The sequence below is a fragment of the Pogoniulus pusillus genome, chromosome 3, assembly GCF_015220805.1.
Source record: "Pogoniulus pusillus isolate bPogPus1 chromosome 3, bPogPus1.pri, whole genome shotgun sequence".
Taxonomy (NCBI): Eukaryota; Metazoa; Chordata; class Aves; order Piciformes; family Lybiidae; genus Pogoniulus; species Pogoniulus pusillus.
This window is the reverse complement of record NC_087266.1, coordinates 1,418,192-1,437,616: the sequence shown is the minus strand read 5'-3', so window position 1 is coordinate 1,437,616 and position 19,425 is coordinate 1,418,192. Positions and strand designations below refer to the sequence as shown.

Genomic DNA, 19,425 nt, shown 5'->3' with positions numbered 1-19,425 from the left:
CCTGAGGGGGCTGGGGCTGTGCTGCTGGGAGAGGAGACTGAGAGGTGACCTCAGTCATGTTGATAAAGATGTGCAGGTGAGTGCCAGGAGGCTGCAGCCAGGCTCTGCTGGGTGATGCCTAGTGCCAGCCCAAGGGGCACTGGGTGGAAGCTGAGGCAGAGGAAGTTCCATGGAAACACAAGGAGGAATTTTTATCCTGTGAGGCTGACAAGACCCTGGCACAGGCTGCCCAGGGGGGCTGTGGAGTCTCCCTCTCTGGAAGTATTCAAGCCCTGCCTGGATGTGTTCCTGTGTGATCTGCTCTGGGTGATGCTGCTCTGGCAGGGGGGTTGGGCTGGCTGAGCTTTGGAGCTCCCTCCCAGCCCCTGCCATGCTGCGACTCTGTGGTATCAGCCCACAGCACACCTTGGGGAACTTGCTCTCCTCGTCAATGAGGGAGATGATGTTCATGGGCTTGATGGCAATCATGTCCAAGGCATCCTGGTTGTCAGTGAACTCGATGTGCTGCCAGTTGATGTTCTCCAGGTTGTACTCCTCCTGCTCCAGCTTGAAGACATGGCGCACGAAGAACTGCTGCAGGTTCTCGTTCGCAAAGTTAATGCAGAGCTGCTCGAAGCTGTGCAGGGAAGGCCAAGGAAGGGCCACTTCAGACACACCATGGGCTTAGCCTTCCCCACTGCTCCCTGCTTGAAGCCATGCTTTCAAGCCATGCCAACCACTCGGTAAGGTTCTGGTTGGTTGAGAGTTTCCTTATTGATTCAGACAAGCAGATTTCCCCCCTTCCCCCTCCTCTCTCCCTTCCTCCCTTTCCCCTCCTCTCTCCCTTGCTCCCTTTCCCCTCCTCTCTCCCTTCCTCCCTTTCCCCCTCCTCTCTCCCTTCCTCCCCTTCCCCCTCCTCTCTCCCTTCCTCCCTTTCCCCCTCCTCTCTCCCTTGCTCCCTTTCCCCTCCTCTCTCCCTTCCTCCCCTTCTCCCTCCTCTCTCCCTTCCTCCCTTTCCCCCTCCTCTCTCCCTTCCTCCCTTTCCCCCTCCTCTATCCCGTCCTCCCCTTCCCCCTCCTCTCTCCCTTCCTCCCCTTCCCCCTCTTCTCTCCCTTCCTCCCCTTCCCCCTCTTCTCTCCCTTCCTCCCTTTTCCCCTCCTCTCTCCCTTCCTCCCTTTCCCCCTCCTCTCTCCATTCCTCCCTTTCCCCCTCCTCTCTCCCTTCCTCCCTTTCTCTCTCCTCTCTCCCTTCCTCCCTTTCCCCCTCCTCTCTCCCTTCCTCCCCTTCCCCCTCCTCTCTCCCTTCCTCCCTTTCTCCCTCCTCTCTCCCTTCCTCCCTTTCCCCCTCCTCTCTCCCTTCCTCCCTTTCTCTCTCCTCTCTCCCTTCCTCCCTTTCCCCCTCCTCTCTCCCTTCCTCCCCTTCCCCCTCCTCTCTCCCTTCCTCCCCTTCCCCCTCCTCTCTCCCTTCCTCCCTTTCTCCCTCCTCTCTCCCCTCCTCCCTTTCCCCCTCCTCCCTCCCCTCCTCCCTAACCCATGGGGGTGGGTAGCTCCCAAACCACTGCAGCAGGTACCTGTTGACAGTGAAGTTCTCAAACCCAAAGATGTCCAGGAGGCCAATGGATCTCCTGATGCTTTTGAGCTCCTGGGAGGGAGGTCTGTAAATGGCAGCGTTGATCTTCTCCACGATCCACACGAAGAGCCGCCCGTAAATCCCCTGCAAGGTGCCAGAGAGGGAGGGCACTCAGCAGGGCAGCGCTCAGCTCTGAGTGCTCTGCCATCTGCTGGACCAGCGATGCACACCCAGCCCACCACTTGGCATCCCCAAAAAGCCTTGGGGGATGCTCTCTTCGAGTGCTCTGCCAGCTGCTGAGCTGCTCCATCCCTATTCCAACGACTTTCACCTTTATTTACTGCTCTGTTGAGAGAGCTGCTCTGATTTACAGCAGCAGAGGAGCTAGCCCTGGGGCTGAGCCTGGGATGTACTCCTTGAGTTAAGGTGAAGCCATTTCAAGCTGCTGGATCCTTCCATCTTTGAGTACAGACATTCTCAAGGCCAGATTGGACTGAAGAGCAGGCCATGAAAACTTTTTCCACCTCAACCCTTTTTGAACTCAAGTGAGAACATAGTTTCAAAACCACCTGCTGCTAAGGCCAGACAGGCACCAAGTGAGACACTTCTGCTGTGCAGTAGATGCTCTGGGTCTCAGGAGTGGGCAGATTTCTTCAGCTCATCAACAGGGGCAGAATGGAACATCCTGAGACTTACCTTTACAAAAGCATCCCTCACATCCAGTGCTTGCTCCATGCTGAGAGGGGTGGAGACTGTCTCCCCCCTGGTGATGATAGTCCTGCTGGTAAGGCAGTTCATCACATCCTGAGGGTCAACCTGGCAAAGACACCACCAAACACAGCTGCTGACAAGGTGTCCTTACAACAGCCTGGGCTACTGGCTCCAATGTGCATGGCCAGAGAGGACCAGTGCAGAACCCTGTGGCTGGAGGTGGCTTTTCTTAGTCCTACAGGGCAAATAACCTAGGTGAAGTCCCAGGCCTTGCCAGAGAGTAACTAACACTTTCAGATGGTGTTCTACTATAGAAAGTCCTCTTGTGCCCTAGTCTGAGAGGCTTTTCTGTGGTTTAGGGAGAGAAGATGGAAAAGCAAAGCCTGCAGAGCTGTATCCTACCAGCATGAATGTAGCTTTGCATCCCCTCGACCCCTCTTTCATGTCTGTGGGATCAAGGCAGGCAAACACCTACTCTCCTCAGTTAGATGAAAACAGCCCACAGGCAGCTGTGAGCCACACTCTGGGACCACTGCTGCCTAGGGGAGTGAGATGATGCCCCTGAGAGAGCTCTGCAGCATGCTGGAAAGGCTACTGAAGAACACTCCAGCCATGGCAGGGATGGTGTAGCTGAGAGTTGTCTCACCTCACTTGGGATGCACACAGTAGAAGTGACTTCTCTGTCTCAGCTTCTGCAATGGATGCTCTTTACATCAACAAAGGAACCACTCCATGTTAGGGCCTGAACTAATTTGGATGTCCTTTTGAGCATGGTGTGCCACCAAAGGGTCTCTTTGTCTCCTCTGGCACAAAGGGCAGCTCAGATACCCAGCTCAGATGGGTGACATCCACCTTCACACGGGCAAAGCATGGCTTAGCTGTGCCTCTCCAGCCTCCTAGAGCTGGTGTTCCTGGAGCAAGGAGAGCCTGGCTCAGGGAAAGCTTTGCCACAGCACTGGGAATATGGGAAGAAGCCAGGAAGGGGCAGAGCCACTGACCTCCAGCAAGGACGCTGCAGTGATTAGAGATGCTGACTGAACGACCTCACAGGCATCCAGGTTGTCATAGGTCCGAGCTGGGGGGAGGAAGCCAAAGAGAAAGCTGTCAGGGAGGGATGTGGCTCTGGATGGGGGTTGGGAAAAGGGCCTTTCTCTACTGCCTTGGTGCAAGAAAGCCAGATCACATTTGGCCATCAGAAGGGAGAGAAAAGTTCATGTGGCTGCTAGGAACCTGCTGGTGGCTGCAGGCACCTGTCAGATGCCCTCAGGGACTGATGGGGTCAAAGCATTTCTAACCTGTAAGTGCTGTGGGCTGCTGTCTGCCACAGAGCCTCTTCAATCACCCTGTCATTTGTGACACCAAGGCACTTTGGGACCTTTACAAAGACACATCCAATCTCACAGGCATTGTCACACACTCCATTCATCTCCCCCCCCCAGACCCTGAGCCTGCTGAATGGCCTGGGGCCATACTCAGCCTCCCCAGATTCAGCAAAGGTGACTGCCCCTGAGCATACTGCTGCCTGGTAGCTCTGCCAAGTGAGGAGTGACCTATTCCTCCTTTCTTATCCTTACCTGCTGGTTTGGTCCCGTGGTAAACAAGGTAGAATCACAGAATCAGGCAGGTTGACAGAGAGCTCCAAGCACACCCAGCCCAACCTAGCACCCAGCCCTGCCCAACCAACCAGACCATGGCACTAAGTGCCCCAGCCAGGCTTGGCTGCAACACCTCCAGCCACAGCCACTCCACCACCTCCCTGGGCAGCCCATTCCAGTGCCAATCACTCTCTCTGCCAGCAACTTCCTAACAACATCCAGCCTAGACCTGCCCTGCCACAGCTTCAGACTCTGTCCCCTTCTTCTCTTGCTGCTTGCCTGGCAGCAGAGCCCAACCCCACCTGGCTACAGCCTCCCTGCAGGCAGCTGCAGGCAGCAATCAGCTCTGCCCTGAGCCTCCTCTGCTGCAGGCTGCACCCCCCCAGCTCCCTCAGCCTCTCTTCACAGGGCTGTGCTCCAGGCCCCTCCCCAGCCTTGCTGCCCTGCTCCAAACACCTTCCAGCACCAAATACCCAAACCCCTGTGGGTCCCTGTTTATCACTCTGGGAGGGGACATAATGGCCCAAGCCTTTGTTTTCCTCCTGCCTTTGCTTCCCCCATCAGCAGAAGGGTGAGCCAGGACATCCCATAGGCCTGTTGGCCTTCCAGGGCAGAGGGGTATTGTGTTTCTGTATTGCATTTAACTTGTATCTAACTGCACATATTTGTGTATATATCTGCTTGCAAATTGTCCCAGAAAAAGAATGGGAATGGGGTAAGGTTGAGAGGGGTGGGAGAAGGTGGAAGGGTGGTTGGGAGCCCCCTCTGGGGACTCAGGTTGCTGGGAGGGCTGTTGTGTTTCTGTATCACCTTTTACCATGTCTATTTCTGTGTCTAACTGTATATACTGTAACTATCTGCTTGTATATTGAGCTAAGCTTCATTCAATTTCCAGCTTGGCTGAGTCTAGTCTGGGGGATTCCATTGTGTGAAGGGGCAGGGAACACCCAAACCATCACAGGCTGTAATTTTAGCTTCATTCCCTCACTTTCAGCTTGGCTGAGCCTAGTCTGGGGGATTCCATTGTGTGGAGGGGCAGGGAACATCCAAACCATCACAGGCTGTAATTTTAGCTTCATTCCCTCACTTTCAGCTTGGCTGAGTCTAGTCTGGGGGATTCTAAAGTGTGGAGGGGCAGGGAACACCCAAACCATCACAAGCTGTAAGTACAGCTTCAGTCCTTCACTTCCAGCTTGGCTGAGCCTAGTATGGGTGATTAAACTGTGTGGAGGGGCAGGGAACACCCAAACCATCACAGGCTGTAAGTATAGCTTCATTCTCTCACTTCCAGCTTGGCTGAGTCTAGTCTGGGTGATTAAACTGTGTGGAGGGGCAGGGAACACCCAAACCATCACAGGCTGTAAGTATAGCTTCATTCCCTCACTTCCAGCTGGCTGAGCCTAGTCTGGGGGATTCCATTGTGTGGAGGGGCAGGGAACACCCAAACCATCACAGGCTGTAAGTATAGCTTCAGTCCTTCACTTCCAGCTTGGCTGAGTCTAGTCTGGGGAATTCCACTGTATGGAGGGGCAGGGAACACCCAAACCATCACAGTGCCACAACCAACACCTGAGCCCTTGGCCCCGACGCCTCGGAGGGTGGTCTGGATGCAGCTCAGCACCCCTAAGCTTGGCTCCCTGTTGCCACACCTGTCCTGAGCCTCGTGTGTTGGCCTTTTACCTTCATACTGCAGGTTGCCCATGTGCAGGATGGCAGCCAGCAGCTTGGAGATCTCCCAGTTCTCAGTGTCAGTGAACATGAGGACCTTCATGGCGGAGCGGATGTTGGCGTACTCCTTGCTGTCGTCTCTGCCGTCGCAGGTGGTGCAGTTGCCCTGGGGAGGGGACAGGTCACAGAGTGTGTGGGATGAAGCACACAACATCTGGCAGGGATGGGTGGCCCTAAGCTAGCCAGGGCTCCACCTTACAGCAGCAGGCATTTGGTTTAAGGGATGAATGAGGATGCGGAACCTGGGGCTTGGTTCTATGAATCACAGAGGCTTGGAATGGGAGGGATTGGAAGGGACCTCTGGAGGTCATCTAGTTCCACAGCACCCAGCTCTGACCCTGCTGCCCACAGCCATCCTACTCAATCAGCAGAGGAGAAACTCACCTACCAGAGGTGAGGATATAGAGCAAGAAGGAAACCTGAACTCTTGAGAAGAGGAGGCTCAGGGCAGAGCTCATTGCTGTCTGCAGCTCCCTGCAGGGAGGCTGTAGCCAGCTGGGGTTGGGCTCTGCTGCCAAGCAAGCAGCAAGAGAAGAAGGGGACACAGCCTCAAGCTGCACTAGGGCAGGTGTCATGCCCAGGGACACCCTACCCTAGAGCAGGCTGCACACAGCCTCAGCCAGCCTGGCCTCAAACACCTCCAGCCATGGGGCCTCAACCACCTCCCTGGGCAACCCACTCCAGCCTCTCACCACTCTCCTGCTCAACAACTTCCTCCTCCCCTCCAGCCTCACTCTCCCCACCTCTACCTTTGCTCCATTCCCCCCACTCCTGCCACTCCCTCACACCCTCCAAAGTCCCTCCCCAGCTCTTCTGTAGCCCCCTTCAGCTGCTGGCAGGCCACAAGAAGGTCCCCTCCCCAAAGCTGTGCCTGGCTGTGCTCTCACCATTGCAAGGTAGTTGTAGTCTGTGGCTTTCCCCAGCCCCAGCTTCTTCTTCTGCTCGGCGGTCATGCCCCGCAGCATGCAGTAGAACACGTGGTAGTTCCTCTCGTCCTGGGCCTGCAGCAGGAGACCCAGGCTCAGCTGCATGGGCACCCCCAGCCAGCCCCACAGCCTGCATGGCACAGCACGGCCCTACCTGTCTGCAGACCCGGGACTTCTCCAGCAGGTACTGCTCAATCTTTGCCCCCTCGATGGCTCCCCTCTTGTTGAAGTGGATGTCGATGTACTTCCCGAAGCGGCTGGAGTTGTCGTTCCGGATGGTCTTGGCGTTCCCAAACGCTGCAGGCAAGCACAGCAGCACAGCCTGGCAGGGCTGCAAGGACCTCCAGAGCTCCCCCAGCCACAGCAGCACAGCCTGGCAGGGCTGCAAGGACCTCCAGAGCGCCCCCAGCCACAGCAGCACAGCCTGGCAGGGCTGCAAGGACCTCCAGAGCGCCCCCAGCCACAGCAGCACAGCCTGGCAGGGCTGCAAGGACCTCCACAGCCCCCCCAGCCACAGCAGCACAGCCTGGCAGGGCTGCAAGGACCTCCAGAGCGCCCCCAGCCACAGCAGCACAGCCTGGCAGGGCTGCAAGGACCTCCAGAGCGCCCCCAGCCACAGCAGCACAGCCTGGCAGGGCTGCAAGGACCTACAGCGCGCCCCCAGCCACAGCAGCACAGCCTGGCAGGGCTGCAAGGACCTCCAGAGCGCCCCCAGCCACAGCAGCACAGCCTGGCAGGGCTGCAAGGACCTCCAGAGCGCCCCCAGCCACAGCAGCACAGCCTGGCAGGGCTGCAAGGACCTCCAGAGCTCCCCCAGCCACAGCAGCACAGCCTGGCAGGGCTGCAAGGACCTCCAGAGCGCCCCCAGCCACAGCAGCACAGCCTGGCAGGGCTGCAAGGACCTCCAGAGCGCCCCCAGCCACAGCAGCACAGCCTGGCAGGGCTGCAAGGACCTCCAGAGCTCCCCCAGCCACAGGGTCACACCAGGGCAGGGCTACAAGGGACCTCCAAAGCTTATAAAGTCACAGGACCATAGGGTCACAGGCTCACAAGATGTTAGGGGCTGGAAGGGACCCAAAGAGATCATCAAATCATAGAATCAACCTGGAAGAGAGCTCCAAGCTCATCCAGTCCAACCCATCACCCAGCCCTATCCAATCAACCAGACCATGGCACAACCAGCCCAAGGCCATCCAGGCCAATCCCCCTGCCAGAGCAGGATCACCTAGGTCAGATCACACAGCAATGCATCCAGGTGGGTTTTGAATACCTCCCGAGAGGGAGACTCCACAGCCTCCCTGGGCAGCCTGTGCCAGGGCTGAGAATCATAGAACCAGGCAGGTTGGCAGAGAGCTCCAAGCTCAGCCAGCCCAACCTAGCACCCAGCCCTGCCCAACCAACCAGACCATGGCACTAAGTGCCCCAGCCAGGCTTGGCTTCAACACCTCCAGCCACGGCCACTCCACCACCTCCCTGGGCAGCCCATTCCAATGCCAATCACTCTCTCTGCCAGCAACTTCCTAACAACATCCAGCCTAGACCTGCCCTGCCACAGCTTCAGACTCTGTCCCCTTCTTCTCTTGCTGCTTGCCTGGCAGCAGAGCCCAACCCCACCTGGCTACAGCCTCCCTGCAGGGAGCCGGAAAAGTGTGGCCAGCAGGGTGGGGAGATTCTGCTCCCCCTCTGCTCTGCCCTGCTGAGGCCACACCTGCAATGCTGTGCCCAGTTTTGGGCTCCCCAGTTCAGGAGAGACAGAGACCTGCTGGAGAGAGTCCAGCAGAGAGCCAGGAGGATGAGTGGGGGACTTGAGCATCTCCCCTTGCAGAGAGACTGAGAGCCCTGGGGCTGCTTAGCCTGGAGAGGAGAAGGCTGAGAGGAGATCTGAGCAATGTGCACAGAGAGCTGAGGGGTGGGGGTCAGGTGGAGGGGGCCAAGCTCTGTTGGGTGCTGCACAGCAATCAGCCAAGGAGCAATGGATGCAAACTGGAACAGAGAAGGTTTCAGCTCAACAGGAGGAGAAACTTCTTTGGTGTGAGGGTGGCAGAGCCCTGGAGCAGGCTGCCCAGAGAGGTTGTGCAGCCTCCTGCTCTGCAGCCTTTCCAACCCCACCTGGATGCATTCCTGTGTGGACTACCCTAGGGGACCCTGCCTTGGCAGGGAGGTTGGACTCAATGATCTGTGGAGGTCCCTTCCAACCCCTAAGGCTCTGTGACTCTGTGATTAGGTTTTATGACCTGGCAAAAATATATCTCCATTATCTGGGGCTTTACCTTCCAAAATGGGATTTGCCTCCAGGACCTGTTGCTCAATCCAAGAGTGTTGACCACTGATGGCTGCCAGGAACTGAAGAATCAGTTTGGTGCTTTCAGTCTTCCCTGCTCCAGATTCTCCACTGCAAGGACAAAAGGAACTGAAGTCAGTGGAAGTCCTGATGCATCCCTGTGGATGGGGCAGAGAGGGATCTGCAAAGGGCTTTCTTCATGCCTCTTCCCTTAGCACAGGTAGGATGAGGCCACTAAGGATGAGTTCCCAGCATCCCAAGCACCTGGTTAGAGGGCAAATGGTAGGACACAGTACCAGACTGAGCAGCCCCAACTCAAGGAATGTATCATAGAATCAAGCAGGCTGGAAGAGATCTCCAAGCACACCCAGCCCAGCCTAGCACCCAGCCCTGCCCAACCAACCAGACCATGGCACTAAGTGCCCCAGCCAGGCTTGGCTGCAACACCTCCAGCCACAGCCACTCCACCACCTCCCTGGGCAGCTCATTCCAATGCCAATCACTCTCTCTGCCAGGAACTGCCTCCTAACATCCAGCCTAGACCTGCCCTGCCACAGCTTCTGACTCTGTCCCCTTCTTCTCTTGCTGCTTGCCTGGCAGCAGAGCCCAACCCCACCTGCCTACAGCCTCCCTGCAGGCAGCTGCAGGCAGCAATCAGCTCTGCCCTGAGCCTCCTCTGCTGCAGGCTGCACCCCCCCAGCTCCCTCAGCCTCTCCTCACAGGGCTCTGCTCCAGGCCCCTCCCCAGCCTTGCTGCCCTGCTCCAAACACCTTCCAGCACCTCAGCATCTCTCTTGAATTCAGGAGCCCACAACTGGACACAGCACTGCAGGGGTGGCCTGAGCAGTGCTGAGCACAGGGACACAAGAACCTCCCTCTTGTCCCAGGGGCTCCAGAGCTGGATGCAGGACTCCAGCTGGGGTCTCAGCAGAGCACAGCAGAGGGGGAGAATCCCCTCCCTGGCCCTGCTGGCCACACTGCTGCTGCTGCAGCCCAGGCTCTGCTTGGCTCTCTGGGCTGCAAGTGCACACTGCTGGCTCCTGCTGAGCTTCTCCTCCAGCAGCACCCCCAAGTCCCTCTCCCCAGGGCTGCTCTCCAGCCACTCACTGCCCAGCCTATGTCAGTGCTTGAGACTGCCTCAGCCCAAATGCAGCAGCTGACCTGATGATGCAGCACTGGTCCTTGTTGTTGCGCTGCATGTTGAAGTAGCAGTTGTCAGCAATGGCAAAGATGTGTGGGGGCATCTCCCCAATCTTCTTGTTGGTGTACAGACGGATCTGCTCCGGAGAGTAGATGGGCAGCAGCTGGTAGGGGTTTACTGCCACCAGTATGGAGCCAGTGTACGTCTGCAGGAGGAGCACAGGAGGGGTTATGGGGACAGTGAGATGCAGATGAGAAGGTTTGGCAGCGTGGGTGGCTGGGTGGATGGATGGAGGGTGGAGGCCAGACAAATCAAGGCTTGTCAAAAGCTAAATGAAAGATGATGTTCAAGGCAAAGATGCTTGCAGGCTGGAGCAAAACTGGAACAAAAGGCTCAAGCTGTCTGAATCAAGTTCACCCCTAGCCCTGCTCATGCACAGCATGGACTCAAGCCTTAAGTCATGGCTGAGATGCTGCTCAGCTAAGATTCAGAGCTCTGAGTCAAGCTCATGTTTGCAAAAGCACAGCCAATGCCAGCACAGTACTCAGGGTTACCTATTGCACTGCACACATCATGGCACACTGGAGAGGAAAGAGACCTGAAGACCATTGCCACATCTCAGAGCAAGACCAGACAGGTCCAAACCACTGCTGACAGATGTCTCTCTGATCTAGATCCACAACAGAACTTCTAAGCCTCCCTCCTTAACACGTTCTTCTCTACCACCTCTGCCCAACCAAACCTCTCTGTGCTGCAGTGTAAACTTTGTCCTCTGCACATGGATAGGGCCCACAAAGTCCTTATCACAGAATAGAGTCACAGAAGGGTTTAGGTTGGAAGGGACCTCCAAGCTCATCCAGTTCCAACCCCCTGCCATAGGCAGGGACACCTCCCACTGCAACAGGTTGCTTGAGGCTTCATCTGACCAGTCTGGAACACCTCCAGCCACAGCCACTCCACCACCTCCCTGGGCAGCCCATTCCAATGCCAATCACTCTCTCTGCCAGCAACTTCCTAACAACATCCAGCCTAGACCTGCCCTGCCACAGCTTCAGACTCTGTCCCCTTCTTCTCTTGCTGCTTGCCTGGCAGCAGAGCCCAACCCCACCTGGCTACAGCCTCCCTGCAGGCAGCTGCAGGCAGCAATCAGCTCTGCCCTGAGCCTCCTCTGCTGCAGGCTGCACCCCCCCAGCTCCCTCAGCCTCTCCTCACAGGGCTGTGCTCCAGGCCCCTCCCCAGCCTTGCTGCCCTGCTCCAAACACCTTCCAGCACCTCAACAGCTCTCTGCAATTCAGGAGCCCACAACTGGACACAGCACTCCAGGGGTGGCCTGAGCAGTGCTGAGCACAGGGGCAGCAGAACCTCCCTTGTCCTGCTGCCCACACTGCTCCTGAGCCAGCCCAGGATGCCATTGGCTCTGCTGCCCACCTGGGCACTGCTGCCTCAGCTTCAGCTCCAATCTCCCAGCACCCCCAGGGCCCTCTCTGCCTGGCTGCTCTCAGCCACTCTGGCCCCAGCCTGCAGTGCTGCTTGGGGCTGTTGTGGCCAGAGTGTAGAACCCTGCACTTGATGCATGTCACAACCTGGCTGATGAATAAACCAAGTCTGAGCTGTTCCACAGTTTGGAAGGCAGCAAAATGCCTGCCACTGCTGGCAAGAGGAGTGCAGAGGGAGTTGTGGAGATGCAAGCCCCAGGCTGAGTGTCTCCCATCAAGCCCAGTATCTCTCACTCGTGATGGAATGGGCTTGAGTGCACTGAGAGGACAATTTGGTCGCCAATGCTTCCCACCAGCTCAGGCATGCTGATGGCAGCCAGTAGGTGGCAACTGTGCCCTGCACTGGGGATGCTGAAAGCCCTTAGGGACTCCTCACTTCCTAGCCTCATGGCCAGCACCAGAGAGGGACTTTCTGCTCAAGCCCAGGTGAAGTTTGCTTTTCCAGAGGTAACTGAGCAAGGACATGGCAGTCTCCCCTGCACTAGGGGGTCACGTCAGAAAAGGGGGTGGGGGAGGAAAAGGCTCAAGAGCAAAGTTGTCACAAATCCAAAGGGTGGAAATTGGCTGTGACACTCTGTAGCCTGGATGCTGGAAGAAGAGGGCATTGAAATGAGGGAGCAGAGAAGTCCCAGAACAGCCTTGACTGGGCAGAGTGAGTAAGCTTAGTGCTCAGAGAAGCTGGTTCTGAATGGGATTATGGCAGCAAGGTCCCCAGTGAACCCTAAGGCTCCTTCCAGCCATAGGATCACAGAATCACAGAAGCAGTCAGGGTTGGAAGGGAGCACAAGGATCAGCCAGTGCCAACCCCCTGCCATGCCCAGGGACACCCTACCCTAGAGCAGGCTGCACACAGCCTCAGCCAGCCTGGCCTCAAACACCTCCAGCCATGGGGCCTCAACCACCTCCCTGGGCAACCCAGTCCAGCCTCTCACCACTCTCCTGCTCAACAACTTCCTCCTCACCTCCAGACTCACTCTCCCCACCTCCACCTTTGTTCCATTCCCCCCACTCCTGACACTCCCTCATACCCTCCAAAGTCCCTCCCCAGCTTTTTTGGAGCCCCCTTCAGATGCTGCAAGGCCACAAGAAGGTCCCCTGGGAGCCTCCTCTGCTCCAGCCTGCACAGCCCCAACTCTTTCAGGCTGTGCTCACAGCAGAGCTGCTGCAACCCTCTCAGCATCCTCAAGGCCTTATGAAGAGCATTCACTTAACTTCCCAGCTTTGGAATTGACCAAAATCCTACCCATCCTCTGGGTCCTTTCCCCCCCATTCTAAACCAGGCTCTGCATCCCCTCTGTGCTGAAGGAAGCCCCTTCTGAACCTGCTGCAGCTTCATTTCATAGACTCACAGCTTTTTTGTAGCCCCTCCCCCCCTTCAGATACAGTCCTGGGTGAGCTACTTCAAAGACTCTTTTCCTCTGCAGAATCTATGAGCAGGGCAATTTTAGGGACATTTCTAAGCCTCCTTGAGTCCTTCCCAAAAGGCCTGACCCCTGCAGAGGTCTCTCAAATCCCTGCATCCCCACCTGCAGCCAGAGAGGCTTCCAAAGGAGTTAACCATTAGTTGCAGGAATGCTTTGGGGATGCTCCCAGTGACCTTTCCCTCCTGATCCACCACAAAACCACTTTGTCAGCACCAACTCTTAGACTGTTGCTTGTTTGAGTAGCTCATTCCTAGTTGATAAATACTCACAGCTTGCCCACTTCTCACTGCTGACTGCAAGCAAACCTTCGGCCACTTTGGTGATGGAGAAGCCAAAGGGCATCTCCAAGGAACTGTTATCTCTCTGGTTTCTACTGCTGGCTGAAGGCAAAGCCCTCCTCTGTCATGGGGAAACTTGTTGGTGCCATAGGCAGAGGCACTGAGTGCAGCCTCAGCCAGTTGGTTCACACCAAGCTGTGTGGTGCAGTAGCCAGGCTGGAGGGCAGGATCCATCCAGAGGGAGCTGCACAGGCTGCAGAGGTGGGCACAAGCAAGCTCAGGAGGTGCAACAAGGACAAATGCAAGGTCCTGCAGCTGGGTGGAGGCAATGCCAAGCACCAATGCAGGCTGGGCAGTAGGTGGCTGGAGAGCAGTCCTGAGGAGAGGGACTTGGGGGTGCTGGTGGAGGAGAAGCTCAACAGGAGCCAGCAGTGTGCACTTGCAGCCCAGAAAGCCAAGTAGAGCCTGGGCTGCAGCAGCAGCAGTGTGGCCAGCAGGGCCAGGGAGGGGATTCTCCCCCTCTGCTCTGCTCTGCTGAGACCCCACCTGGAGTCCTGTATCCAGCTCTGGAGCCCCTGGGACAAGAGGGCTGTGGAGATGCTGGAGAGTGTCCAGAGCAGGGCCAGGAGGATGCTGAGAGGCTGCAGCAGCTCTGCTGTGAGCACAGACTGAAAGAGTTGGGGCTGTGCAGGCTGGAGCAGAGGAGGCTCCCAGGGGACCTTCTTGTGGCCTTCCAGCATCTGAAGGGGGCTGCAGAAAAGCTGGGGAGGGACTTTGGAGGGAGTGAGGGAGTGGCAGGAGTGGGGGGAATGGAGCAAAGGTGGAGGTGTGGAGAGTGAGGCTGGAGGGGAGGAGGAAGTTGTTGAGCAGGAGAGTGGTGAGAGACTGGCAGGGGTTGCCCAGGGAGGTGGTTGAGGCCCCATGGCTGGAGGTGTTTGAGGCCAGGCTGGCTGAGGCTGTGTGCAGCCTGCTCTAGGGTAGGGTGTCCCTGGGCATGGCAGGGGGTTGGCACTGGCTGCTCCTTGTGCTCCCTTCCAACCCTGACTGCTTCTGTGATTCCATGAAACAAAGCTCTATAGATAGGCAGAGGCTCTGGCTGCAGCCTCCACACACATCTCAGCACATTCGCTGCTGCCTGCATGACCTACATTTTACTGAGCCCCAAACAAATCCTTTCTGAGCCTGCTTCCCCCCTTCTCTTACCCAGAACTCCATGCCTGACTTCATCTGGATTTCTCTGGGGGTTAAAGCCCTACCAAACACCACTGTGTTTTGGCAGCCCTTAGAGAGCAGCAGCAGCAGCAGCAGCAGCAGCAGCAGCAGGCTCTGCTTCTGTCTCCAGATAAAGAGATTTAACCTTCCCATTGAGGTCACTGCTGAGAAGCACTTAAGGCTTTAACCACATCCACAGGTTATAGAACCAGAGAATGCTTTAGGTTGGAAGGGACCTCAAGGATCAGCCAGTTCCAACCTCCCTGTGCCATAGGCAGGGACAGCTCCCACTAGAACAGGTTGCTCAGGACCTCATCCAACCTGGGCTTGAACACCTCCCTGGGCAACCTGTGCCAGAGTCTCACCTCCCTCAACCTGTGCCAGTGTCTCACCACCCTCAACCTGTGCCAGTGTCTCACCACCCCTAACCTGTGCCAGTGTCTCATCACCCTCTCTTCTTCCCAACATCCACTTTCAATCTCCCCTCTTCCAGTTCAATCCCATTACCTCTTGTCCTGTCATTCCCAGACCTTGTCAATAGTCCCTCCCCAGCCTTCCTGTAGGTCCCCTTCAGATACTGGAAAGCCACTATAAAAATCATGGAATCATAGAATCAAGCAGGCTGGCAGAGAGCTCCAAGCTTAGCCAGTCCAACCTAGCACCCAGCCCTGCCCAACCAACCAGACTATGGCACTAAGTGCCTCATCCAAGGTCTCCTCAAAGCCTTCTCTTCTCCAGGCTGAAGAGCCCCAACTCTTGTAGCCTCTCCTCCAGCCTGAAAAGCCTCCAACTCCTGTAGCCTCTCCTCCAGGCTGAAGAGCCTCAGCTCCTGTGGCCTCTTCTCCAGCCTGAAGAGCCTCAGCTCCTGCAGCCTGTTCTCCAGCCTAAAGAGCCCCAGCTCCTGTAGCCTGTTCTCCAGCCTGAAGAGCCCCAGCTCCTGTAGCCTGTTCTCCAGCCTGAAAGACCCAACTCCTGCAGCCTGTCCTCACAGCAGAGCTGCTGCAGACCTCTGCCCATGAAAGGCTGGGGACTTCCCAGCTCTGGGAGGGTGTCACAGCTACCACACATGAAGGCCAAGCTCTGCAGTGAAGAGGATGATGCTCTCAGCTCATTTGTGAGGAAGCAGCAGCCAAGGTGGTGCAAAAGAAATGAGGAAGCCACAGTGGTGACCAAGAAAGGAGAGGTCTGGTGGATGATGCCAGGTGGTGAATGATGCCTCCAAGGGCCATACTTACCCTCCCGCCGCAGTTTGTCTTCAGAGGGAGGAGAGAAAGGAGATTAGATTTTATCAGAGCAGAACTGCACCCTCCACAGAAGAAAGCAGGCTGAAAAGAGAGGCTGAAGGCCAGCTGGGAAAGTCTCCCTTTACTCAGCAAACTCACAAATCCTTTCAAACACTGAAGGTAAAGTCACACTGAGCTTCACTGTCTCTAAGGTAGAGCAAATTACACAGCTGGGGGGCCAGGGCAGACCCTGCCATGTGGGACCATGAGGAGGCTGAGCTGTGCAAACCTGACACTTACTACATGCAACAGGAATCTTCTCCTGCCAGGGCCACTGTCCCTGAGAAATGAGATCTGAAGTTGGGCTCCTGAGCCCCCAACGCCACACCTGGACAGAGAAGGTTTAGGGGTCCCTCTCTCAAGCTCTGTCTTCAGTGTCATTGGAGAATGTCACAGAAACAGGCAGTCATGGAAGCAGGCAGGTGGGAAGAGAGCTCCAGGCTCAGCCAGCCCAGCCTAGCACCCAGCCCTGCCCAACCAACCAGACCATGGCACTAAGTGCCCCAGCCAGGCTTGGCTGCAACACCTCCAGCCACGGCCACTCCACCACCTCCCTGGGCAGCCCATTCCAATGCCAATCACTCTCTCTGCCAGCAACTTCCTAACAACATCCAGCCTAGACCTGCCCTGCCACAGCTTCAGACTCTGTCCCCTTCTTCTCTTGCTGCTTGCCTGGCAGCAGAGCCCAACCCCACCTGGCTACAGCCTCCCTGCAGGCAGCTGCAGGCAGCAATCAGCTCTGCCCTGAGCCTCCTCTGCTGCAGGCTGCACCCCCCCAGCTCCCTCAGCCTCTCCTCACAGGGCTGTGCTCCAGGCCCCTCCCCAGCCTTGCTGCCCTGCTCCAAACACCTTCCAGCACCTCAACAGCTCTCTGCAATTCAGGAGCCCACAACTGGACACAGCACTCCAGGGGTGGCCTGAGCAGTGCTGAGCACAGGGCAGAAAAATCTCTCTTCCACAGGGGAGAAAATGCCCCCTTTGCCCAGGGGGATTATGAACATGAGTGAGCAGTGGGCAGAGCAATGTCTGGCAGCATCATACTACCAAGAGCTAACACAAAGGGCAGCTGGAGGTGAGTGTGGGTGGTGATTTGGGCTGCACTGACTCATTGCCTTGTGGTTTCTCAATGAGCCACAACATCACTGGGCAACCTGTGCCAGTGTCTCGCCACCCTCATTGTAAAGAATTCCTTCCTAACATCCAGTTTAAATCTCCCCTCTGCCAGTTTAAACTTAAGGTGTCTTCTCCCCAGCAGCCATCAATGGAAGAAGGGGACACAGCCTCAAGATGTGGCTGGGGAGGTTCAGGCTGGATGTTGTTAGGAAGTTCCTGGCAGAGAGTGATTGGCATTGGAATGGGCTGCCCAGGGAGGTGGTGGAGTCTCTGTGGCTGGAGGTGTTGCAGCCAAGCCTGGCTGGGGCACTTAGTGCCATGGTCTGGTTGGTTGGGCAGGGCTGGGTGCTAGGTTGGGCTGGCTGAGCTTGGAGCTCTCTTCCAGCCTGCCTGATTGATTCTATGGTTCCATGAAACCCACTGCTCCTCATCCTCTCATCACAGGACCTTGTATATAGTCCCTCCCCAAAGTACCTCCTCCAGCATGCAGTTGCCAAAGGCTTTTGATTTGGGATTCCCACAGCATGCAGATGGCCTGGGCTGAAAGCTGCTGTGTGTGCCCAGAACTCCTGCAGAGTCTCACAGAGAGGTGACTCAATCTCTGTTCACTGTCCACCTGATGAGGTCTTTCACTGCAGGTAGTGGGGGTGCATCACAAACTCTACAGTGCAGAAAGAATTGGGTGTCCCTGCCCATGGCAAGGGGGGTGGAACTAGATCATAGAATCAACCAGTTGGAAAAGACCTCCAAGATCATCCAGCCCAACCTAGATGATCCCTGAGGTCCCTTCCAACCCTGACTAATTCGATGATGACCCATTTGGGCCCAGGTGAAGCTAGAAACCCTGGCACTCAGTGCAGTCAAGGTCTCCCCTTGTGGTTGCCCAGAGGTCAGAGGAGGTGGTGGCAGGAGGCAGAAGGGCTGGAGAGGACACTCACGTAGATGAGGTGCTCGCGGTAGCGGATCAGCAGGTTCCGCAGGATCCCTGCCTCGTTCAGGTCCCCCAGGCGGATCATGTCCTCCACTCCGTGGATGGAGGTGGGGTGCATGGGTTTGATGTGGCTGGCATTCTGAGGGGAGATCCAGTGCTCCTGGGAAGAAAGGCAGGGTAAAGTTAAGTCAGTTCTGGGGCCCTGAATTGCAGAGAGCTGTTGAGGTGCTGGAAGGTGTCCAGAGAAGGGCGACAAAGCTGGTGAGGGGCCTGGAGCACAGCCCTGTGAGGAGAGGCTGAGGGAGCTGGGGGTGTGCAGCCTGCAGCAGAGGAGGCTCAGGGCAGAGCTCATTGCTGCCTGCAGCTGCCTGCAGGGAGGCTGTAGCCAGGTGGGGTTGGGCTCTGCTGCCAGGCAAGCAGCAAGAGAAGAAGGGGACAGAGTCTGAAGCTGTGGCAGGGCAGGTCTAGGCTGGATGTTGTTAGGAAGTTGCTGGCAGAGAGAGTGATTGGCATTGGAATGGGCTGCCCAGGGAGGTGTTCAAGGAAAGACTGGATAAGGCACTTAGTGCCATGGTCTAGTTGACTGGATAGGGCTGGGTGCTAGGTTGGACTGGATGACCTTGGAGGTCCCTTCCAGCCTGGTTGATTCTATGACTCTATGATAAGCCAGATGAGATGCTAGTGGGAAGAGGGAGAGTGAGAGAGAGACACAGCCTGGCCCAGACAGAAGGACCAGATGGAAGAACACACATGGCCACAGCTTCTATTCTTGGGTCATGGCAGTGACCAATTTGAAACATGTATAGCAGAAAAGGTTTATTGGAGCAGCAGGAGATGTGAGGCATGAGCCATCCTAGCAGAAGCATCATCCAGGGCAGCTTGGACATCCAGCACATCAGGGGAGCTTTTCACAGGTAGCAGATTGGTGCATCCCTTCACACAGCTGCACTTTCACACCACTGCTTAACCCTCAGAGTGCTGCTGGGCAGGGAAAGGATGATTTGGAAAAGCAGAGAGGGATGCACAGGGGTGGGAAAATCACAGACCCTTGGCAGAGTGTTGGTTAGGATGGGCACTTCCAAAGGGCAGAGTGTTGGTTAGGATGGGCACTTCCAAAGGGCAGAGTGTTGGTTAGGATGGGCACTTCTAAAGGGCAGAGTGTTGGTTAGGATAGGCACTTCCAAAGGGCAGAGTGTTGGTTAGGATAGGCACTTCCAAAGGGCAGAGTGTTGGTTAGGATGGGCACTTCTAAAGGGCAGAGTGTTGGTTAGGATGGGCACTTCTAAAGGGCAGAGTGTTGTTAGGATGGGCACTTCCAAAGGGCAGAGTGTTGGTTAGGATGGGCACTTCCAAAGGGCAGAGTGTTGGTTAGGATGGGCACTTCTAAAGGGCAGAGTGTTGGTTAGGATAGGCACTTCCAAAGGGCAGAGTGTTGGTTAGGATGGGCACTTCCAAAAGGCAGTGTTGGTTAGGATGGGCACTTATAAGGGGCTTCAAAAGCTACTAGAGATTGGATTCAAAGACCCTGCTGAACCAACTCTCTTTCTACCCTCCTCTCTTTCCATGCTCCCTGAAGGGAATGAGAGCATTTATGAGTATCTCAGGCCAGGGAAGAAGCAGCAAGGTGAAGGACAGAGGACTTCCTCTGCTTGTGCTACAAATGCCGCTTTAAACCAGCCTTCTGCACAGAAGCAGAGGTGGGACATGGAGGGAGACCAGCTTGGGGGCACATCAGTATTAGTGGGAGGTCAGGAAGGAC

The 19,425-nt window shown here is 56.4% G+C and overlaps 1 protein-coding gene across 4 annotated transcripts in view; it reads right to left on the bottom strand.

Moving 5' to 3' along the window:
- Window positions 1-19,425, bottom strand: part of MYO7A (myosin VIIA) — a 131,849-nt gene that overhangs the window by 67,255 nt on the left and 45,169 nt on the right. For all 4 annotated transcript variants that reach the window (XM_064168555.1, XM_064168544.1, XM_064168572.1 and 1 more), the window contains 11 exons: window positions 17,674-17,826; window positions 15,575-15,592; window positions 9,950-10,134; window positions 8,779-8,900; window positions 6,663-6,805; window positions 6,470-6,583; window positions 5,535-5,688; window positions 3,258-3,334; window positions 2,245-2,364; window positions 1,550-1,692; window positions 406-616 (listed from right to left, as the gene is read on the bottom strand). In XM_064168555.1, the coding sequence (XP_064024625.1) occupies window positions 406-616; window positions 1,550-1,692; window positions 2,245-2,364; window positions 3,258-3,334; window positions 5,535-5,688; window positions 6,470-6,583; window positions 6,663-6,805; window positions 8,779-8,900; window positions 9,950-10,134; window positions 15,575-15,592; window positions 17,674-17,826 (1,440 nt within the window). The remainder of the gene's footprint in view (window positions 1-405; window positions 617-1,549; window positions 1,693-2,244; window positions 2,365-3,257; window positions 3,335-5,534; window positions 5,689-6,469; window positions 6,584-6,662; window positions 6,806-8,778; window positions 8,901-9,949; window positions 10,135-15,574; window positions 15,593-17,673; window positions 17,827-19,425) is intronic.